Source organism: Canis lupus, chromosome 17 (genome assembly GCF_011100685.1).
Source record: "Canis lupus familiaris isolate Mischka breed German Shepherd chromosome 17, alternate assembly UU_Cfam_GSD_1.0, whole genome shotgun sequence".
Classification (NCBI taxonomy): Eukaryota; Metazoa; Chordata; class Mammalia; order Carnivora; family Canidae; genus Canis; species Canis lupus.
The window spans coordinates 61480508-61503358 of NC_049238.1; the positions used below are offsets into that span (position 1 = coordinate 61480508).

Genomic DNA, 22851 nt, shown 5'->3' on the forward strand with positions numbered 1-22851 from the left:
GAATGAGACAGGAGAGCTCTTTGTCTGTAATCTGATTTAAGAACCCCACCCCTGCCCCTGCCACACACACCTCTGGCCTTTGAAATCATTTTATAAAGAATAGCCCAAGTTGGGGTTTATGTTTAGCCAGCTAAAGCCCTCCCCTGAGAGGAACACAACACCCCCACATCACTTGCTGTTTATCCCTCAGAGGAGGGCTCACAGCGATTTGTAAAGCCAAGAGAAGTTCAGGGGCACAATCCCAGCCAGAAAAACAGGTGTGTGTCCTGTTCCCTGGTCTCCTCCCTGCGGGAGTTGGGATGAAATTGTGTCTGGCTTCTTTCTCCATGATGACAGGAGGACTCTTCCAAGGGTCTGTCTGGGGCATCTGGCTGACCAGTGCGCAGCCGTCTCTTCTTTTGGGGTTCCTTGTGCTAGAAGACAGCTGGGGCTGGGATTGAGTTTGGGCATCCCCCAGTCTAAGGTTGGTGTACCATGAAAATGTTCTGGGGTCCCTCAGGACGGGACTTTTTCCCTGAGGCCACAAGTGCCTCTGAGCTGTGACCTCAAAGAAGACAAAAATTGTGTCAGATTAAATGAGTCTACAGAGACGCATAATTGCAGTTTGAGTTTGTGAGTGTTTGTGTTTCACCTGCATGTGGATGTGTGTCTCCCATCAGATTTGCGCTGACCCCTAAAGTCTATTTCTAAAGTGCACATAAGAGACTTGAGTTCTAATTCTATCTATGATGCTCTTGGCCTCCATTGTACTCTATCCCTATACCCAAATTCCATAAAAAAAAAAAAAAAAAAATTATCCCAGCCCCATCCCCCCATCCCATCCTTATCCTCCACATATCTAGTTTTTTTTTAGACCCCGGGAAAAGGGCAGGGCGCCCAACCACTTCCTTGCTGAGCTGAGAGGAAGGGGGAAGGCAGAAAATCTAAAGATCTGGATTCATGTTATATACAGGTCCTTCTGGGCTCCAGCTGCCTGTCTCTGAGCTTGACACATATCCCCAGCCAAAGCCCACAGGGAAATGCAATGAGGTATTTTAAAGTCCTATTCTTAGCTTCTGAGCCCAGAGTCGACTGGATTCTCCTGGTGTCCTGAGGACACCATGGTCCTCCTAGAGGTCCTTATGTGCCACCCCAGGCCTCTCAGAAGCTGGGGGTGAAGGGTCATGGGAGAGCAGATGCAACAACGCTGAGGCTGGAGATGGTGTTCCTTCATCACCACCCTCTGGCTCTTGGCCCACTGCCAGGCACGCCTGTGGGCAGAAAGCCAGTCTCAGCAATTGCTCATCCCTAGAGAATAGGCGGAGACCACCCTCCCGGGGCACAGGTAAGAAAAATATGAAGGTGGGAGGAGATCCAGGGAAGAGGGCCAGTAGGCTCAAGGGGAGGGAAAGGAGTCCGTTCTTCAGGTCACTCGGACAGCCCTTCAGGTGACTCGATTTCAGTGCTGAAGAGTTCCTTGTAGAGTGGAGGGAAAGTGGCTTGGACCACGATGGGGTGGAGATGTTGGAAAGTGTGCAGCTTTTCCACATGCTGGCTGCACAGGCTCCGAAGCTTCCCCTTGGGCGGCAGCTGGAGACGGGTTAACAGGGGAGGAGGGTCAGTACTCCAGCCTTCTCCCCAGAGCACCGATGTCCTCTCCTTCCTGGGTAGGGAAATCCTCCTGCTTTCCCCTCTGCACTTGGCTCTGGAGGAGTGGCTGGATTAGATCCCATGGCGGGTGGGGGCTGGGGGAATGTGTTCAGGAAACTGGAAGCAAGCGAGGGCTGCTGCGGGAGGGGTGCATGTTTTCTGAGTGGACCCCTGCTACTCCTAAAATGAACCCTGGTAAATACTATCACAGTTTCTGCCCTTATGATACGGAGACCCTGCGGCCGTTGTGTTCTATCACATGCCTCTTGGCCTTCGTGCTCTGGAAGCCCTTCTCATCTGGAATGCCTTTCCATTTCTTCTTTGCCTGACTAATTCTTCCTCAGTTTCAAGTGTCCCTCCTCTGGGAATATTTCCCTAGCTACCTCTCCCTGGATTAGGGTCCTTCCCTCTGTGTAATAGCACCTAGAGTTGCCGCTCAGCAGGACGGAGACTTGGGCTGTGTGGCTGCTGCAGGACGGAGGAGGGACGACCAGGGACCTCTCTAACAGGCCACGTGAGAACTGGTAGCTGGCAAAGGAGAGGGGTGACGGTGGAGGGTTTGTATTCTGAAGGTGGAGCCAACCAGATCTGCTTTCCAGATGTTTCCCCAGGCTCCAGTCTGCCCTTCCAACCTGTCCAACTGGACTTGAAGTTCTTTAGGACATAGGGTGTGTATAAGTCCTTTCTCTATCCTCGGCACCTAGCACTCACTGTGCCCCGCACATAGCAAGGGCCCATTGCTTGAACGATTATATAAATGGTTCCTTGACACTGGTTCCAAATTAAATTGCCTAAATAATAGGTCTGATGACATCATTTCTCTAGCCTTCAGAGCTCTTCATTGCCTGGAAGTAAAGCCTTCACTCTTTAAGATGGCACTGAATGTCCTCTCTGATTTGCTACCTGACCTAATTTCAAGCTGGTCTTCTACTCCTTCCCTGCCCTCATCAATCAATGCCAGCTCCCAATCTTATGCTTTAGTCACAATGTACCACAAGCTATTCCACATATATGTGTTATTTTGCCTCCTTATTTTTGCTGATTGTTCCCGTAGTCTGGAATGCCTGCCCCACCCCCATGAATGTCCGTTAAAATCCGACATGTTCATGGCCTACCTTAAATGCTGCCTTCCCTAGGATTGCGTGTATGACCCTCTCCTTTTACCCTGAATTATTTTTAATCCCTTGTTCTGTGCCGCCATTAACATTTCCCCAATATCTCTTATCAAAGTAACCTACCAGGAGTGCAGGGATTCCGTGGGAGAGCACTGGCATTGAATCTTGCATCTATTACTTACCAATCAGGGAAACTTGGACAAGTCACTTAAATTTTTTCATCACTAAAGAGAGATTTTAATACCTGTCCTATTGATCGAGTTACCCTGAGGATGACAGCATGTCTGTGGTAGCACCTTGTTAATGGTATGACTATCGTATCTAATACCGTATACCACCCTGTATTAGAGTTACTGGGACATGGGCCTCTTCTTCGTACCACACTAATGACCCTGGGTGGGGGCAAGGACCACCTCCCTGTATCTTTCTGTTCCATGGTGCCTTGTACAAAGAGATGCTGAGTGAGCATTGGCTCTATTAAAGCCAGATTACTTCCGGGTGGGGCTTCCTCCCGATTCCAGATTCTCCTAAATTTCAATCTGGAAGTTCCACATGGAAGTGACGGCCCGGCCCATCCCCTTACTCCCCATTCTGCCACGAGCCCTCTAGCACGATGTGGGGCTCAAGTACTTCCTCCTCTGTGCCCTCAGAGCCCCAGTGTCCCAGCTGGGGTGAAGGGCTTGACCTCTTCCCCCTCAGGGACTGCCATCCTACCTTTGCCAGGATGCCTTGGCGGTGAGTCCTGTAGAGATGGTGATGAAAAGCCTGCTCCAGGTTGTGCTGTAGCTGTTCTACTTTCCTCTTCTCTTGGAGCCCCGGACGGTCTGGAGGAAGGCGTGGGACCATCACAAGAACAAGAAAGAACATGGACATTAACTTCTCCTGGAAGGGGGAAGGCTGTATCATGTTGGGCATCTGTGCTGGATTGCGGCCTTCTAGGCTGAGTGCGTGTGCGTCCTGGTTTGAGCATGAAAAGCTCTGGGGCCTGGGGCTTGGCTAGCTGTCTATAAGGAAAACTGGGGAGAGACTGACTCCAAGTGGCCTTCTCCCTGGTACCCTGATACCTCACATAGTCCATTCAATGCTAGAATTCCATTGTGGGGGAAAAATGAGAGGGATTCCATCCCCTAGCCAAGGATGAGCCCAGAGAGCAGAAGGCCTTGGTGAAGTCTCCTAGGCCAGCACCCGGGCCTCTGCAGCAGTCTGTGGCTAACTTCAAAAGACAAACCACCTTTGGCCCTGACTCCATAAAATAGCCAGAAGTCATCTTTTACGTCTTTATTTCTAGTTTAGGTCTCTGCTCGTTGGCAGAGCCAGACAACAGATTATCTCGATCTGTAAATTCAGGTTAGTAGCACTTCTCCAGGGTCTCTGAATATATAGCCTTCCCTGGCTCTGCCCAGCCCACTCCATTCCAGCGGAGTGCGGATCCAGAGTCCTGCCATTATGGTGCACAGTCTCAAAATCAGCTCACACAGAGCCGCGATTCTCGAGCCTGGTGGCACATGACAATCACCTGGAGAAGCTGTTAAAAATCCTGGTGCTCTGGCTGTACCCCAGATCAATGACCTCAGAGTCTCTGGGAGTGGAGTCTGGGGAAGAATCACTTTTTATTTTTTTAAAAGATTTTATTTATTCATTCATAGAGACACACAGAGAGAGAGGCAGAGACACAGGCAGAGGGAGAAGCAGGCTCCATGCAGGGAGCCCTACATGGGACTCGATCCCGGGTCTCCAGAATCACGTCCGGGGCTGAAGGTGGCGCTAAACCGCTGAGCCACCGGGGCTGCCCAAGAATCACTTTTTAAAACTCCCCAGGTGATTCCAGTGTGTGGCCACATTGGACTCGCTGACATGAGCTCATGAGCAAAACTAACTTGTCTCTGGGAGGTGGCCCACTTCCTCTCATCCTCACGGCTCCCCGCCTCCCCTCTCTCCAACTCCACCTTGGAGGGTGTTTCCCCCTCTCAGGCTCCTCTGAATCTTCTTTCTGCTCTTTAAAGCAATTTCCCAGATTTAACCACACTTGAAGGTCCAGACCCATTTCCATGGCTCCCCTGCCGCCTGACTGTCCCTTAGGCGAGCCCAACGACACTCACTGGCGTTGATGAGGACCAGGGCCGTGTAGAGAGCAATCTCATCCTCAGAAAAGCGCAAGGAACTCAGGGAGCGGGAGAAGTCAAAGATGGAGCTGATGAGCTCGCTGCAGCCTGAGGGAGAGAAAACTAAAGCATGAGCAAGGTGGGTGAGGCCACTCGCCCTCTAGGTGTCCGGAGTACAGGGCGGATCTGCCCTGAAAAGAGGGTGCCTGGTCTTGAAGCTTTAGATGGGCTTGCCATCCAGCTCCCGCCTCTCATTCCCTCTGCCCCTCACCCAAGGCTCGGAACAGCTCCATGCCACCGTATTTGCCTTCGAAAAAGACTGTGTGGTTGTCAGCATTGTAAGCCCGGCACATCCGGACCAGAACCACTTCCATTGCTCCTGGGGAGAGAGGGGGACATGCAGGCCGGTGTCATGAAGCCAGGAAGCTCTGCCCCTCCATATCCTGCTTTAAGCCACCTCCATCCGCTCAGCACCCCCCATGCTCTGCCCCCCCTTCAGGCCAGCCCACTCTCCCTGGGCACCTGCTTTGAGAAGCACAATCTGGTCATTCTGGCAGAGCTCCATAAAGCCTGAGAGCCTCTTCGCGAACTCCACCACGTACTGAATGGCCTCGGTGAGGCGGTGGGCACAGCGTTCCCACATCTCCCACATGGACTGCAAAGGAGGAGGGTCCTGCGGTTGCCCCATTTATGACCCTGCCACCCTCCCAAGGCCCCTGGGAGCCCAGGCTGAGGTTCAGAAGCTCTCACACTCTCCTCTCTGGCTATTTAGCCTGTCCTAGCACAGATGTACACGTGGGTCGCACTCACCGAGCACCCACCAGCCGTGGGCACTCAGCCGTCATGGTGAAATAAAAAAACATCTGAGATGCAGCTTTGCCTCAAAGAGCTTGCATTCTGTTGAAGTGAGAAGGACATACTGACCCCTCTCCCCGAAAAGACCTACCTAAAGGTCTTAATAACGTAGAGTGACAAAAATTCCGTGCCAAGTGGGTGTTTTTTAGAACAGGTGGTCTTGTTAAGAGTATGATGAAAAAGAGCATAAACCTTGGAGCCCTGTGGATCTGAACGTGCCTGTGGCTGCACTACTTTGTGACCTAGAGTAAGTCTGTTAACTTCTCTGAGCTCCGCTTCCCAGTCTGTTAAAAACAGAAATAAATGCCAACCTCACAGGTTGCCATTGGAAGGGTAGAGGATGATCTCTGTGATGCATTTAGCACAGTGCCCGGCAGAGAAGGGGTGCTTGACAAACAGTAATCAGCGTTCTGACTACTGCTGTCATTGAGAGGGTACAGGGAAGGGGAGTATACCAAGGGCTGCACACACCAAGGTCTGGGTGCTGGAGGAGGTAGGATGAAGGCCAGACAAAACGTTAATAGGCAGGGGCCAAGGACAACCCCTCACCCATCTGCTAGGGTGTAGACACACACACACGCACACACACACACACACACACACACACACACACACCCTATATTTAAAAGTGGGGACACACTCGTGTCTATCTGTGATGGACATGCAGATAGCCACCTCTGCACTCCCCTGCGCCCTTCCCACATGGTCTCCTGGCCTCACCTTCCTCTGGTAGCTGGCCACCTCCTCCCGGGAGAAGATGTTAGGGCGCTGCCGTAGCAGGTCCTCCAGCCGCAACTGACACGTCTCTCGGTAGGACTTACAAACATTCTGTACCAGGTGCTCTGGGGCCAGAGGAGGAAGGGCATGGGCTCCATCTCAGCCAGCTGCTACCCTATGCATGCTGAGGGCCCTCCTCAGCCTGGCCTCCCCTCGCTCTGCCTCCCCTCCTTGGCCCCTCAGCACCCTTAGCCTCATGTTTAGTGTACACAGGATGCTGACTGGGGCCCCCCTCATCATCCCTACCCTCCCTGTTGCCCAGCTGCTCACCAGTCTCCATCAGGGAGGCATAGGATGCCTCCAAGGCGCTGTGGGAACTGGGGCTACAGTAGGTGTCTGGGCCCCGTCCTGGCTCCTCCAGTCCAGGAGGCCTGGCGTCTTCAAAGTGAAGTGCGCATCTTTCCAGGCTCAGCTGGCTGCCTGTGCCGTAGAAGCCACCGCTGGCCTCAGCCTTACCCCGCTGGGGGCTGTATTCCAGGTGGTACGAGGCCCTGTCGGGCCCAGCCTTGGCCAGGCTGCTGGGGTAGGAGGAGCCGGAGCCTGGGGCTCTCAGGAGGCCAGGGGGGCAGGCCGCGGCCTCGGGTAGGTCAGGTGATGAGCCCAGGGGCAGCTGCCCATCTGGGAGCCCTATGGGGCAGGCGAGGGGGTCAGCTCCCTGGCCCCCCGCTGGTGGGGTCTTGGCCACCTGTCCTCGCTGCTGCTGTTGCTGCCGCTGCAGCTGTTTCTGCACCTCGGCGTGCAGGCTGTCCCTCTGCTTCTTGGACATGCGGCCGAACTTGACAGCTGAAAGAGGTGGGGATCAGGAGTTTTCAAGGCAGGAGCGCAGGGGACAGGGCAGCATCGACAGGCATTTTGATCATTACAGAATTCATTTGCTGTTCCCTGAATAGCTGGTTCCGAGCAGAGCTTCTCCAGTGTGGCATAATAACTTCCCTCAGGGACCCCCACTTTTGCTCGACACCCCTCCCACCTCCTGCAGGTGTTTGCCGCAGGGTTGGTCCAGCCCAGGCATTTCGGTCTCCCAAGCAAACTCTCCCAGCTGGAAACCAGCTTCTGCCAGGAGCAGAATTCAAGCAGTAAGTCTGGACTGAGGACTGTGGCCTCCTGATTTTGGGGCTGGGGGGTGGTCGAGTCAGTGGGGGGGGGGGCTCGAGCTGTATTGGGGTCACCTCGCCCATCTAGGAGGGTCGGAGGAAGAGGAGAGCTGAGAACACAGGTCTCCCTGTGGTCAGGCCTGCAGGCTCCCTGGTGACCTAGATACTCACCACAGCCCAACCCAGGCTCCGCGGCTTGTTTCTGAACATCCTCTTCTGCTCTTTCTTTCCTGCCTTTTCACTCCCCCCACCCCTCCCAGGTGTGGGGGTACAGCCCCTCGCCCCGCCTGCCCCTTTGCACCCCTGCGTGTTTCCTTTCACTTTGTTATTTTGGGCGCTGAAAAGTGCTGACAGCCTCTTTCTGGCTCCTCATCACCTCATGCCTCCCCCAGCCCCGCCCTGGGCTCCCTCTGTGGTCGTGATGGGGGGCTTCGTGGAGGCAGAGGGCGAGGACCCAGGAGAGAGGCACTAGGAACAGCAGCCGCCCTCCCTACCCTCATGCCTTCCAGGCGGTTCTCGGGCTGATTCTGGCTCCGTTCCTAGCCACTGTGTCATGTTGTAGCACGGGGATAGGAGACCAGGAAGATGGAGCTGGTATTGGAGCCATGGAGCAGGAGGCAGGATGTGGCCGCTGGATGGTGTGTGGGCCACAGGCAAAGGGGGTGAGGAGAATCCATCCCAGAAAGAAGAAGATGAGGAGTCTGGGATGTTGGGGAAAGGAGGGCGGGGGACCACAAAGACCTCTGGTGCTTGGTCAGCCCGTGCCCCACAGAAGGACGTGTCTACAGGGTGATGTCTGCCCTGGAGACTCCGGAGAGACCCCCCAGGGGCTGCCTGCGTGGCCTCACCATCTCGGGACATGCCCAGTGCCAGGCATTTCTGCAGGCGGCAGTGTTGACATCGGTTTCGGCTGGTGCGGTCGATGGGGCAGTTCTGCTGGCGGGTGCAGGAGTAGACCACGTTACACTGCTGGCTCCGGCGGAAGAAACCCTGGGGGAGGCAGGCAGAGACCTGGGCTGCAGTCCTGGCCAGGCCCAGTTCCGTCCCCAGGGCTCCCTGCCCAGGCTCTGGCCCTAGCTTCCCCAGGTCCGACAACCAGTTTTCTCTCCTCCCCTCTCTTAGCACGATTACATTTTGCCAGGCAATCATGTCCCCAGGTTAAGACAGGCCCTCCTGTGTAGGGCACTCTTAAGCTGCTCCCTAGCCGCCTCAGGAGACTGTCCCTGGAGTCAGAGCAGAGGCCACAGGGCCCCCTCTCCTCATGTTGGAAGATACCTGGTTGTGCGTGCACTTGTGCACAGGCTCACCTTGCATCCCTCACAGGTGATCACCCCGTAGTGGATGCCAGATGACTTGTCTCCACAGATTTTGCAAGGAATCACTTCGATTTGCGCTGGAAGAGAGAAAGAACAGGAGTCATCCCAGGAACCTTACCTGCCTCGGCCCCCATGTCCTGGGCTGTAGACACAGGGACACGGTGGGACTTGGTGCTCCCCCCCCCCCCCCCGACTCAGGTTTGTTCTTCCCCTGTTGCAAAATGGAAGAAGTGAAGTGCCTGAAAGCTGCTCAGCCAGGGGTCCAAGAAGGCTGTTTTTGGGTTTCACAGGGTAGCCAGGAGCTGTGTCAGCTCTGCAGGGGCAGATGAGGCGGCTGCAGAGAGACCACCTGCTCAGCCCTTTAAGTTGAAAACCTCCAGTTGCCTCCCTTCTGCCTGAGGAGCCAGGAGTTCTCGCTGCTTTACAACACCTGCTTCCCGCCCAAGGGGCTTCCTCTAGGCCACCCTCCCCCACCAGGCTCTGCTCCTGAGGGCAGTGGGTGAGGCATGGGGGTGGGGGGATGTGGTGCACCAAGGCAGGAGGCACCTGGGGACTGCCTAGAGATGCCAGCCATCCTCAGCCGGCCTGTGAAGCCTCAGGCACCCGCTGGGCAGGGATCGGGTCCACAGGGTGGGGCCCAGAGAGGGCAGGAGAAGTAAGGTGGAGCCCAGGAGAGCCCTCAACAAGCCATGTCTGTCAGATTGTCAGATGCTGGCGATCCAGGGAGAGACTGAACCAGGGTGCCCAGGCCCCTGGCCCTGGCGCAGCGCGTGGGCAGCTCTGTGTGCATCGACACATGAGAGTGCGTATGTTCATGTGTGTACAAGGCCCTCTGGGTCCGGTCGTATGCACAAGTCATGAATGTTAGCTTTGGCTGAGATTAGAGACCATCTCATTCAATTTTTTTCCTTTCCAAGTGAAGGAATAGACGGATGAGGTAAGGTTGTTGGTCCAGATTCATGCAGCTAGTTTGCCCCAGAGAGGGGTTTACACCCTAGCTCCCTTGCTTTCCATCATGCTGTTCAGTGTACACAGCTTTGGGGGTACATACATCAGTGGGCATGTTAAGGCATGCGTACACATGGAAGGCCATGTGACTGTGAGTCAGTGGGCACATTTGCCTGAGCCAGCAGGCACGCCCGGCTGTTCGTGTGTTTGTGTTTGCTCATTGGCCAGTAGGATGCCTGCTGCCCACTGAGCTCACTGTGGCCTCCCAGGGCTCCAGATTCTCCTCTACTTTCCCTGTCCCTGTCAATGCCGATGGCTCTCTACTGAGGTTCAGGGACCAGCATTTGGCCTCTTCCCAGCTCAACTTTGAAGGGGAGTGGGGATTCCCACTGTGTTGGAGGTCTTCACCCATCCCAAGGGGGGTAGGGGGTCTCTTCTCTGCCATTGGGGCCCTGTGGTCTCTCCTTTGAGCGGGGAGGCTCGGGTGGAGTGGGCCAGAAAGGTGGTCTAGGAATATAGCCCTGACTAGGTCTGACGTGCCCCCATCCATGTCCCACCCTGAGGGCCTATAGGGCAGGCCTATGTTCCCATAAGTGCATGGCCCATGCCTGGCCCAGGCCTGGACTGTGGTCATCTGGAGGGCCTTCTGATGAGAGGTGGGGAGAGGGACTGTGGCTTGCCCACCACCCTCCGAAATTTCATTTCTCTCCTCTTGAAACTATTGTCCCCTCAAGCTGGCTTCTAGCTGAGCCAGTGTAAGCAGCTGCCTCCTTATGGGGGACAGGGTCCATGGGTATCTGAATCTCTTCCATGAGGAGTCCATTCTCTCCCCTGTCCCAACCCTCACTTGCCTGCCCAGCACCCACCCAGGAGGCTGTGATCATTGGGGACAGATGGCAAGTGAGCCTTTCAGATCCTTTCCAGTAAATGAGCAGATTGGAATGCATGGAAGGGAAGAGAGAACAAGAGGGGATTGGTAGCTGGAAACGAGGCAGAAAATTTGGAGGCGCCTGCATGTCAAGTCATTTAGATTCCCTAGGCCTAGGATCCCTTGTCAGTGACATGAGAATAAAAAATAACATTGTTTGTCCATGGGATGTTTGTAGGTAGGACGGTAGGCGTGACAATATTACCTGTGGAAAGCACTGTGTTTAAGAGGCAAACTCTATGTGCACCTGTTACCATAGAGCAGAGCTGAAGGTAAAGACACACAGTGGGTACCCGAGGCCCAAAAGAAGCACTTGTGCCCTGTACAGTCTGTGCTTGTCTCCACACCTTCCCCTCCGACAGCTCGAACCTCTCTCCACAGGAACCCTCAGCCCAGAGAGGGGAGAAACCAACGTGGGTCACCCAAAAAAGTAAGCAGAGGGGAGATTAGGCCAAGCCACAGTGGGAACTCGGACTCCAGCCCAGCAGTCAACCACAGGCCTCCCTGCCTCTTCCCTTCTCCCAGAGCCACATCCGTGTGCGTGTGTGTGTGTGCGCGCGCCAACCACACAGGTGACCCAGACACATGTCTCCCTGACCCACTGCTGGTCCCAGCCTGAGGAACCTCACAATGCTGTAACCGAGACCTTGCTCTTCTCATGGGATGATGTGGCCAGCCTTGGACCCCCCTCACAAATACCTGCGCTTGTTGGGGGGCGGGGGGCGCTGACGTTTGGACCCCAGCCACCAGTCCAGCCACCTTTCACTGTTTCCTAACCATGGTCCCAAGACAGAGGTACACAGTGAGACAGAAACGCAGAGTCAGACGTCCTGAGGTAGGAGTGCCAGACACTGTAGCCTCCGAGCTAAAGAGACCAAGAGGTTTGGCAGACAACAGAGACTTAGACCCCAAGATGGAGAGACAGGTGCAGAAACACAGGAAAACCCACAGTGATGTCCCAGCGCCAACGCCCTGCCCCTGGCCCTGTCTGCAGCATCAGGCCCTCAGCTCCCACTGCTACCTCCTTCCCCTGCCACCTGTACCCCTTTCAATGCCATCTGCCTGAAACCTCAAAGAGAAAGTACCGGTGCGCATGAGTGTGACTGTGGAGGCGGGGAGGGGAGAGAACGGGAAGGGCTGGCAGAGGTGGCAGTGGGGTGAGCAGGAGCTGAAAAACACCTCGGATCCCTCACCTTCAACCTACCCCTAAGCTCCTGCCTGAAGCTGCAGGTGATGGGAACCCAGATTGGGGAGGGGGAGCTGAGTAATCACAGGATTACTCAAACTGTTGCCCTGGAGCCTGGCCTGCCAGGAACTTACCATCTAAGGGCCTGACAGTGCCAGGAACTCAACCAAGCAAAGGTCAGGCCCTTCTAGGCCAGCCCCTGCGGCCCCCGCTGCTTCAGGAAGGGCTTTGTACCTAGCTGCTGCTCTCTCCAGGCCCATCAAAGGAAATCCTCCCAGGAGACAGGAGTGCCTTTGTGCTTTGAAAGCTCCCAAGGCATCTAATGACTGCGCGGCTCTAGCACTTTGCGTTTCAAACAAGATCAGCCAAGGGGCTTGTGAACATTTTGTGAGCTGGTCCCTCCTCAGGTCTGAGGGCCCGGATCCTGCATTTGGACGAGCTCCAGTTGATGCCCAAGCTTGCTGGTCCTCAGCCTACATTTTTGAGGAGCAAGAGTTTAGTCCCTTGTGACATTTTTGTGCCAGGCGCTGCTCCTCGGGGGTGGGGTTGGCCATCCTTTCCTCAGCCCATTCTTGTGTCTTCTCCTCAGCCTGTGAGACCTCTAAAGCTTCATTCTGATACGGTACTGGGAAAAGAAAACGAACCTCTTCTGGATCCTTCAGCGACTTGAAGTATCCCCAGGGAGCTTGTTATGTGCATCTCCTCCGTGTGGAAATACGGGAGAGGCAGAGAGGAGGTGGTCTGCCTTCCCCTCCCTCCAATCCCTCTAACCTCGCCCTTCCCACAGCTGTGAGATTCATTGATAGCGCTCTCTGAATGCATCCAGAGCCTGGCCCTGTGCCCCCTTAGGAAGCCAGCCCTGGGCCCCATCCAGGTGCCCTATACCTCAGAGAGGAAGTGGTAGGAGCAAAGGAGGGGCTCTAGCCCAGGGGGGTCTCTCCTCTGCAACCCCAGAAACTTCCCTAGCCCTGCTGGAGAGTGGATGGAGTCAGAGGAGCCAGAGGGTCCTTATCTCCTCCTGGTGCTTTGTCAGCCTCCAGCTGAGCCTGCCTTCTCTTGTTCTCTCTCCTTTTCTCCCATGGTCAGTGAATAAGGGGGGATAGTAATAACAGACGTAAGCCTTGGCTGAATTCTTACTCTGTGCCAGGCTTTGGATACATGTTTCATGAATGATTACGACAACCCTGAGAAGTAGGTATTACTTGCATTGTGCCCATTTTACAGATGAGAAAGTAGTCCAGGAGGGAGCAAGGCGCTCGGCTAAGGTTACACAGTCCAAAGCCGCATATCTGGCATTTGAACCCAGGTCTCTGTAACTCGAGAGCCCAGTTCTCCAACTAGTAAGCTATATACCCTGTAAGGATGAGATGCCCAAGTGCATCAAGGAAATGGGATGGGGCCAAGGTTACTGGCTGCAAGGGGAAAGTGTGAAGTGTGGAGGTGGGGTGGGAACAGAATTCAGAGAAGACACCCCCCCCACCACCACCACCACCATGGAACTAAAGCCAGGACTCATATCCAGTGTAAAGACCCACAGACACATGGTTCCCTCTGTCCCGGGTCTTCTTCTGTGGTGCCCACCTCCTCCTGCCTCTACTCAGGTCTTGGGGCAGGCTTCCAAGGCCAAGGTGGAACAGCCCTCCTCACCCAACTGAGCTCCTTTGGGAGTGTGGACTGGCTTTCACACATCTTAGTAGGCCTCTGCAGAAATGAATGGGTGAATGGGAAAGAGGGATGCATCTCTTTTCTTAGCTCGGCTCCCCCCACCCCCACCTGCACAGAGACCACAACTCTGGCCAGGGGTCCCCTGTGTACCCCAGCCTGTCAACAGCCTCCCTCCTTTCTCAGCTCTCCTTCCCGCAGCTTCTGCAAAGCTGGAAACCACGCGGTGGGTGGCAGCCCAGGGGAGCAGGAGGGGGAGGGCAGGGGGTGGAGTGCCAGGAGAGGAGCAGTTCTCTACCTGGTGAACACTCCTCCCAAGTCAGGGCAAGCATGTTTTGCTGATACACCCAGATCCTAGGGCTGAGAAAGTATTGACGCTAAGACTCAGGTGGGCGAGGGAGAGTCTGGGGTTCTGAAAAGCCACCAAAGACAGCCAGCCACCTGAAACCCCTCCTGGTGCCCCCGCCACCCCCGCAGTCTGGGACGGGAGAAAGGAGGGGAAACAAAAGAATTGAGTGAAAACAACCGGTGAATGGTGGGGAGGGGATGAATCACCAGGAGGAAGCTCTGAGGAGTGGGAGCCCCAAGTCACAGTCAGTGGCTTCCCTGCCTCCAGGGTTGGGTCTCCTTTTCCAGAAGGGTCTGCCATCCTGGGAGATGCAGAACCCAGGGACACTGGCTCTGGGTCTGAGGCCCTGCCCTGTAACTGTCCCTCCCCTCAAATAGACATGCCCATCTGTTCTGAGCCCAGAGTCCCAGGACAGCACTGCAGGCACAGGAGTAGAGATTAGATCTCAGAAAGGACTAGCCAGGGAGGATAAGAGGAGACCCCAGGGCTGCCTTCCTTACAGGGCTCTCAGCGTGGGAAAGTCCCTGTTCCCTGTTTGAGTCAGGGGCAGAGGCAGGGGAGGGGAGGGAGCCCCTGGGAGGGTGGAACCCAACGCCCAGGCTTCCCTGTGCTGGGACAGGCTGGGATGCTCCAGCTTCTAGTACCTTAGGCTGGGAGGTGGAGGGGGGGTGGTTCCTGTTAGGAATGGGAGGAGGGGAAAAGGCATAGGTTTCAGGGTGGTGCGAGGAAGTAGGGGGTCCTTTGTAAAGGCTTCAGGTGGCCCTGGGCTCTCAGGATGAGAGCTGTGGCACCCGGGGGGCCCGGACTGCTTCCTGGCCCACCACTTCTCATTATCATGAGCAGCCTTGGAAAGACCAGGGCACAGCAAAGACAGGCATGGGACCTCACACCTGCCCGCCTCCCCCTCTTCCCCCTACCTCACCATCCATACCCAGAGCTGGAGCCTCACACCTCTTGGCTCCACACACTGGCCGTGTCCTTAGAGAGAGATGACTAGGGCCGCCGTCTCTCTGGCTGGCTGGGAGTCTGTTTGGCTAATGGACATTTCCTCTTTACTTAGCAGCAGGTCACCATGGCAGGGAGCTGTGCCATCCTTTCAGAACCCCCATGAACTCCCACTCTCTGACTTCCTAGCCTCGATCAGTACTCAGTACGCGGCGCCCCCCTCCCCTCTACTGCCTAGCCCCCTCCCTCCAAAACCTCTGTGTCTCTATGCCTCTCTATCTTCGGTGCTCCGGCTCTGTCTCGGGCTTCATCATGTTTGGGTGGTATTTCCTGGTATTTCTCCATTTATAGCCCATCAGGACATCATTCTTTCCCCAAGTATTTCATAAATCTGTCCTTTGGGTTTGACCTCTACACCTCTTTATTTCCTGGTCTGTTTCTGCTCCTTGTGTGTCTGCCCCTTGGTCTCTGGGGTGTCACAGTCCCCAGCCCCTGGTGTACGGGCTCTCCCTGGCTATGGTCAGAGGGCGTGGAGGTGGCTAGGACTCACTAGGTATGTGTTGGGGGGGAGGGAGCCAGGTAAGCTGGGACTGTGAGATACTGAGAGATGTCTAAGCGAGAAGGACCAGGGGCGTCTACCCCCACATAGAAGGGCCCTCTCTCCTACTACCAGCCTGGATGGAGCTGTTGGAGGGATATCATATAGAGCTGCCTAGTGGCTTCCTCATTCAGGAGGGGCTCCTGCTCTCCTGCCAACCTCCGAAGCATGCTCAATCCTTGCTTGCCAGGGTGGATTTGCTGACTGGGGAGCATTTCTGGGGAGATTGGTCTTTTAACATTTGAAGCTGGAAGGAAACGGAAGCTCCAAAAGGCCTCTCTTCCTGTGGAAGTCTTTGGCTCTTCTCTTTACCCCTCCTGACCCACCGCAGCCCATATACCTGCTCTGGGATCTCTGTCCCAAGCTCGCTCTTTTCTATGGCCTCTTCTCCAACTGTCCTGGGAGAGTTGAAACACCTTCACTAGCTTTGGGAAGCTCACCTCGGGGACCAGAGCTCTCACCTTGGTCTTGGGTCCTCAGAACTGGGAGCCTCTCCAAAGCTGGTTTTGTTTTTAAGTTCAGCTCTCTTGTTCGCTGATGAGGAGACCAGGGCCCAGTGACTTGCCTAAGGCTACGTGGCCAGTCAGTAGCAGAGTTGGCACCAGAACCTGGTCTCTAGACTCTCGGCCTATGGGTCTTTCCAGGACCCAATATGGCCTCCCTCCTGTGGTTTGTGGGAAGACCCCAGGTTGAGGCTGGGGCTGCCTCAGGCCTCAGGCCACAGGGACGTGGGCTTCCTATTCCTCATTTGCTCTCTGCTCCGAGAGCTTCTCTAGCTTTCCTTACATGCACACAAGGATTGTCTGATTTACCCAGCCTTGCTCTGCTAGAGGCATGGGGGCCCCAGACATCTACCCACTAGCTGTTGGCCCACAGCTCCACGCCAGGAAGGGGCTGAAGCCAAAGGCTTTCTGCTCCCGTCTCCCCTGCCATATCCATCTCATTGAGTGGGTGACTGAACCTGGGGACACACACAGACACACAGACACACTGGGACTTCTAACCCTCTCCACCTGACAATCTGGCTTTCCCCTCCCTGTCCTGTAGCTTCGGGGTACAGTGACCCCTCTGGCTCCTCTCTCACCCACTTTGGGACAGGCTGGAGGCACTGCGGGTGGGTGGGACGCTGCAGGGGGAGTCGGGACGGTGCCTGTCAGTTACCAGCCTCCCTCTGCTGCGGCTGTGTGACCTGGGGTGAAGCGCTGGTCGCATTGGGGCTCAGTCTTGTTAGGCGAAAGGCAGAGCACCTCGGCTACTCCTGCAGCTCCTCTCCAGCACTCCTGACAGAGGCATCTTCCACAGCCCTCATCTCCCCCTGCTCTGAGAAAACTGCCTAGGGAGCAAGCCTCCAGCGACTGCACCCATCCCAACAGACCTTGGCCTGGACCGGGACACACCCTGCCAGGAGGAAAGAGCACTCAGCTTTGCTCACACTGTTCAGTTCCAGAGGCCCAGGCCTGACACTGGCGTCCCATCCAGGCTTCCCGGTTCCCAGGTGGCCCATTCACTTACTTCTCATGACTGGGCCTCAGGCTTCACAGCCCCAGCTCTCTGTCCTCAGCCGGGGGTGGTCCGGGGCGGGGGCACAGATGGCAGCTGGGTTGGGGGTGAGGCCCTTTCTGTGGAGCTCCAGCCCGCAGCTCTGCACCCAGCTCTCTCCAGTTCTTCTGGGCTGGGGTGGGGGGGGTTTAAGCCACACCACACAGGTGGCCGAGTGACAACCCCCCCACTGCATCCCCACCCCCTCTGGGGTGCAGCAAGTAGGATGACAGGCTCCCCACGTGGCCAATCTGGGCCTGGGGCAGGGTGTGAGGGGCGGGGCAGCCATTGCAGGGGGGCGTTGGAAACTTCCAAAACCACATGCGACAGCCACGCGTGGTAAGAGCTGTTTCCACCCGCCAGAGGTAGTTCTGGCTGGGGAACCAGAGTGGAGCTCACAGGAGCCTGGCCATGTTCCCACTCCCCCTCCCACCGAGGACCTGAACCTGACCCTCTGCCAGGTGACTGACTGCAGGGACAGGGATGTTTCTGGAGGTAAGTCACAGGATGTCTGCCCTGGGGGCAGTGGCTGTGCCACCTGAGACCCTGTGGACTGCCAACAGCTGCCCAGTGGGGTGTAGTCTGGGAGGCTGCCCACCGTGCTTCTGCCCTCCCTACAGACGTGGTGTATGCCTCAGGCCAGGGAACAAATGATAATAGCAGCAGGAATAATCATCAGACAAATACCCGCTGACTGCAAGAAGGGTTAGTCCGTCAGACATTTCCTCAAGAGCAAAACTACTGAAATCAGAATGCAGATGATGATGATAATGACAATGATGATGATGGTGGTGGTGGTGGTGATAATAATAATGTTTACTTTGTGCCAGAAACACTTCTTATGGTTTTATGTGGATTATCTAATACTCACAAAATACTTTATGGGGTAGGTACCATTATTCCCATTTCAAAGATGAAGAGAGGTTAAATTACTTGCCCAAGGTCACATATAGCTGTGTGTGGTGGGTTTAGGATTTGAATTCAGGCAGTCTGGCCCCAAATCCCACCTAAGGAAGGGGAGGGTTTCTCTGGTTCACATCTGCTCTTGACGGTGTCTTAGCTTGGGAGGTCTTCTGGCATGTGAGTCTACAGTTTCTTGGCCTGGGGGTCCTTCTGAGGGGCTGTCTCAGCCTCTTATCTGCTCCATGGGCTCCCCCAGTCTCCCTCAGAAGAGGGTTCCCCTCTTCGGGGCCCTCCAGTAGCTAGGCTCTCTCTTGGTCTGGGGGTCCCTCCTGAGTTCCTCCCTTCTTGGGGTTGTCTCAATTTGGAACCTCTTTTTCTGAGCCTCCCAGCCTGGGGGAGTTAGTCCCTTCCAGATTCTCTGCACCAAACTTCCTAAGAGGTCTCTGATCTTGCCAGGCCTTGAGCAGCTCCTTGGTCTGCTACAGGCCTTTCCCACTGGCCTGCCTCTGGCGCGCAGGACCTGGCAGTGGACTGGGGAGGGGCTGTCACCCCGGTTCCTCACAGAACATCCTGGGATGAGGTGGGGCATGGTTGCATGGGACCGGTGGGCTGGGAAGGGGGAAAGGGGTGTAGCCTTGGCCATGGTTTCCCCCTTCTCCCCCCCACCCACATATGGTCCCTGGCTCCCATCCCCCAGCTCACGAGCACAAGCACGTCACTCCTTGACCTGCTTTCCTCACAGGGCCCTGCTCAGCATTTCCGTGGGGCCCTGTGGCTAGGGGCAGGCGAGGCACTGATCAGGATTATGCTGAGCAAAGCAACCTTCCAGCCAGGAGGATGAAGCATCCTGGATGGCCCCCCAGCTCCTGTCTGCCCGGCCTAGGGACCAGGGGATGCTGTTGCCTCCGAGATTTCTCCGCTTAGAACAGGGAGGCTCTAAGCAATCTTGGAAGCCAGAGCAGGGTCAGCGAGCTCTCAGAAGGAACTGGGAGGTAACCCAAGGGAAGGCCATGGAGAAATGCAGGTGGTCTCTCTTGCCCCAGAGTGGTCCTCACTGATTCAGGGACATATGCGTCTGGAGGCCTTCCCCCAGAGCACCCTCAGGCCGCTAAGGGCATGCATGGCCCTGATGTGATAGAAGCTTTGGGACTGAGGTGGAGTGGCTGCATTTTCTGGGAGAGTAGCTTCTCCCACAAACCAGGGGGGGTGGGTAGATCTGATGTGCTGAGAGGTCCACAGAGAGGATGCATATTTGCCAGTATCTGTTGGGAAGTCCTTCCTGAGCTCTAGCCTCCTTCCCACATGCTGTAGCCTCAGTCTTTCAGGGCTTGGAGTGTTCCTGTGTGTCATGTTTCCTACAGAGGTGAAAGCTTTCCTGCTCTCCAGCTCTGCACAGCTTGGCTTGTTCACACTTCAGGATGTGTTAACCACCAAGACGAACACCAAACGTGGCTCAGCTGCCACAAAGCCTAGTGGTGCAGGCTCTCTCAGTCCCTGAGGCTGCCCCTGTCTCCCTCCTCCCTGCTGCCAGCTCCTGTGCCTCCGTCCAGCACCCTCCTCTCTTTCTCCCGCCCATCCCTTTCCTAATTCTCCTCTCCTGGTGTCTGTGGTGCTCCCTCTCTGCAGGCAGGCTTCCTCCTCCTCTCCCATAGCCCTGATCTTGAGGTTTCTTCATCCCTTCTCCTCTGGGCTCCCCATCTTCCTTGCTTCCCTCAGTGCCACCTCTGCACATGCCCCCTGGAGCCCCTCTGACTTCTAAGCTGTCTCTCCACACCCAGCACCAGGTGCTGCCCCAATCTTCTACTCACAGGTGTGGGTCTTCTTGGCAGCCAGCAGCTCTGGAAAGAGAAGAGAGCGGTTGGGGCCAAAAATTGAAGATGGTGGGCCCTGGGAGACACCCTCCACCCTGTCATAGGCCCTATCCTACCCTACTCCTTCCTCCAGAACCTGGTGTCTGAGCAGAAGGCGAGACCATCTGCCACAGCAGCCCTGTCTTCATTCTCTGCCCTGCGGGTCCTCAGAAGCACTAGGCTTCGCACTACCTCCGGCAGTCCCCAAGCTCGTCCTTCCCCGAATGCCCTTTCCTGACACCCTGCTCAGGGTAAAGCCAACTTGCCCTTGTCCCTCGAGCTTCCGACTGCAGAAGCTGCATGTCCCCCCCACCCCCCTCGGCCTCGTGCTGACACTCAGCACCGGGTGTTTGCTTTCCCGACACTAGAGCCATGTTGTCCCGTAACTGCTGTCATTGTGTCATGATTCACAACGTGGGGCTCTCCCGCTAGCTGGGAAGCCGCCTGCCCTATTGATTGTGTGACCCCCAGAGCCATCCATAGCGGCTGGCCCGTTAGAGATGCACCACAAATATTCTGCGCCAGTTACATCCTTGTGGGACTTAAGTCTCTTGTTTGCTTATTAGTGCCCCAAAGCACCTGGGACTGCCAGAGGTGTGCAGGCTGAGAGTAAGGGGGTGAGGCTGCCTGGAGGCAGAGGAGGGAGAGCTGTGAGCATAGACCCCACTCTGCCTTCCCGCTGCTCCCCTGGCTCACCAGCCTGCCGGGAGGGAACCCCTTCCTGCGGCCCAGGTAGAGAGTGGGCAGTAGAGGGCCCCGGGGGGTTGATGTGGGGTGGGCAGGGATGCACATACGTCCGAGGGGCACTTGCTGAGGGAAAAGCCTCAGCTAAGATGCCACGGCAGTGGCGGTGGCAGGCGGGTAAGGTGGGTGGTCATTCATTTATAGCATTTATTGAACACCTACCAAGGGAGCCCCTGGGAAGAGGCTTCCCCTGCTAGACCTTGGTCCGTTTCCTACAACCACGCAGCAGCACCTCATAGAGCACGAGGCCAGCCTTTTGTCCCAGCAAAGCCTGCAGGCCTGCCTTGTGCCCCCTGTAGTCTCCCTAACCTCTGAATCTGCGATGATCCCTGCCGATCCCTGCCTGGAGAAGGAGTGGCTCCATCCGCCCCTCCCACTCCCCCTGATCCTGACCAGCCCCACCCAGCTTCCTCCCTGACGTGGCACCCTCTCTCTGGCCTCCAGCCTTGCCCCTCAGAGCAGTCCTGGGGTAGGGTGCTCCCTGGGCAGCTGCCTGCCGGGCAGTGGATGTCCTCCTCCACCAGGTGGCCGAGCTGCCGGCACTCACTCTCCTTGGTGCTCATGGCAGACCAAGCATGTGGCTGTGGATCCTGCTCCTGTGAGGGTCTCTGTTAGACCACGGGAGGCCTGAGGACTACCTGGCCCCTTGCCCCTCACTGTCCCCAGGCTGGTGCCCCGCATTCTCTGCAGAAATGAAACCCCATGCTCCTGGGCCAGTGGGCATGGGCAGCTGACAGGGTGTGGTTCCTTCCTCCCCCAACCCTCTTGCTTGTCACCCCTCAAGACAGGCCAGGTTCCTCCCCCAGTGAAGGAGCAGAAGGTGGAGAGGCCGGCCTTCCAGCCCCTGCTGCCCTCGGCCCACTGACCCAAGGAGGGTCACCACCTCCTCTCAGGGGGCACTCACGCTGCGGAGGGCCTGCCCCACTCTGACCTTCCTCGCTCTGCTCTTCACACACCCCCTACCGCCCCACACCTGTCTCTTCCCTCTCCACTGCTCCCTGTCTTTCCCCTCCACGTGTTTCCTGCTTCTCCCCCACACTTCCCACCATCTCCTCCTCTGCTGCTGCCTGAGCCCCTCCTCCTGCTTCTCCTTGTTTCCATCAAGACTGGCCTATATCCCCTGCCAACCCATCTCTCTCCTCCTTCTTTGTCTCGTTGTCATCGTCCTCCTCCTCCTTCTCCTCCTTGCTTTTTTGACCAGACTCTTTCAATCTCTCTCTCTCCTCTGAACCTCCAGGCAAGTTCTTGCCACCTGCCTGCAGAGCCCTGGGCCTCTTACCCTGCGAGGCTCGGTGCTGTCTCTGTGGGGCCCTGTCCATGGGGCAGCTCCCTGGGTGCCGTCCTTGCTGCCCTGGCTGCCCAGGAGGGCAGGGAGCAGGGCCCAGGGGAGGGAGGAGGGAGCAGGGAGGGAGCACCTGGCCTGTCAGCAGGCAGGGGAAAGGAGTGGCTGGCAGAGTGGCCTGGCAGCGGGAAGGGACAAGGGGAGAGACTGGAGGAACAGAGTTTAGAGCCTCGAGGAGACACAGCAGAAGTGAAGGCAAGGGGAGGAGCATTTATCGATCACCTACTGTGTGCTGGGCCCTTTGCCAGGCACTTTATGTAAAGCTGTGGTTTTCTTCAGTCCTCCCAACATCCACCATTATTCCAGATTTCCCCATAAGCTACATGATGCTCAAAGTTGTTACTGACTCGCCTAAGGACTTACCCCAGGACAGTAAGTGGCTGCACTGTGATTTGAAGCCAGGCATTTGTGACTTCGGAATGGTGTGTTTTCTACCTGACCAAGAAAGGCGACAAGAGCAGGGGAGATGGGGAGGGGATGGCTTCTCCGGGGGGCAGCAGTATGTGTGTGGGGCATGTGCTGCTTCTCCGGGATGAGGTCAGACTCATCCCACAGTCCCTCAGCTTCTTGAGGCCTCTGCCTGCTTGGCCCTTGCACCTCGCTGCCCTTCCCTACAATTCCCTGGCTTCCTGATGCCTCCACATTTTCTTGGTCTGTTGGGGGCACATTGCAGGCTGGAGGAGCATGGGGGTGCGGAGGAGGGGAGAGGCCTGGAGAGCTGCTGCTCTGTACCATGAGAGGAAGTAGAGCCCCTGGACTGGGTGGGCCTGCACTGAGGAAGGGCTCTGCCAAAGGCTTTAGGACAGAATGGGGCTGGTGTGGGTCCTGGAGGCCACTTCTCTCCTGCACAGCGTTGGTCCAGAGTTTGATTAGCTGGGCCTGGCTCTCCTAGTTACCCAACAGGCTGGCTGGCCAGGGGCCAAGATGCAGTGGGGCGGCTCCCTGGCACCACCTCCTGCTCTCGCTCCC

General features: G+C 56.3%; 1 protein-coding gene across 3 annotated transcripts; it reads right to left on the reverse strand.

Annotated features, from left to right (window-relative positions):
* Window positions 1–85: 85 nt before the first annotated feature.
* RORC (RAR related orphan receptor C) lies at window positions 86–21929 on the reverse strand. Of its 3 annotated transcripts, XM_038562271.1 has the most exons (11): window positions 21820–21929; window positions 19755–19784; window positions 8880–8965; window positions 8421–8562; window positions 6749–7261; window positions 6422–6543; window positions 5369–5501; window positions 5118–5225; window positions 4844–4954; window positions 3459–3568; window positions 86–1569 (listed from the first exon to the last, which is right to left on the reverse strand). In XM_038562271.1, the coding sequence occupies exons 1-11, from the start codon at window positions 21857–21859 to the stop codon at window positions 1408–1410; spliced, it is 1557 nt and encodes a 518-aa protein (XP_038418199.1). In that variant the 5' UTR covers window positions 21860–21929; the 3' UTR covers window positions 86–1407. The 3 variants fall into 3 exon arrangements, with proteins under 3 accessions (XP_038418199.1, XP_038418200.1, XP_038418201.1); XM_038562272.1 differs by lacking the exon at window positions 5118–5225; XM_038562273.1 differs by lacking the exons at window positions 19755–19784; window positions 21820–21929 and adding an exon at window positions 13532–13569.
* Between the last annotated feature and the right edge of the window lie 922 nt (window positions 21930–22851).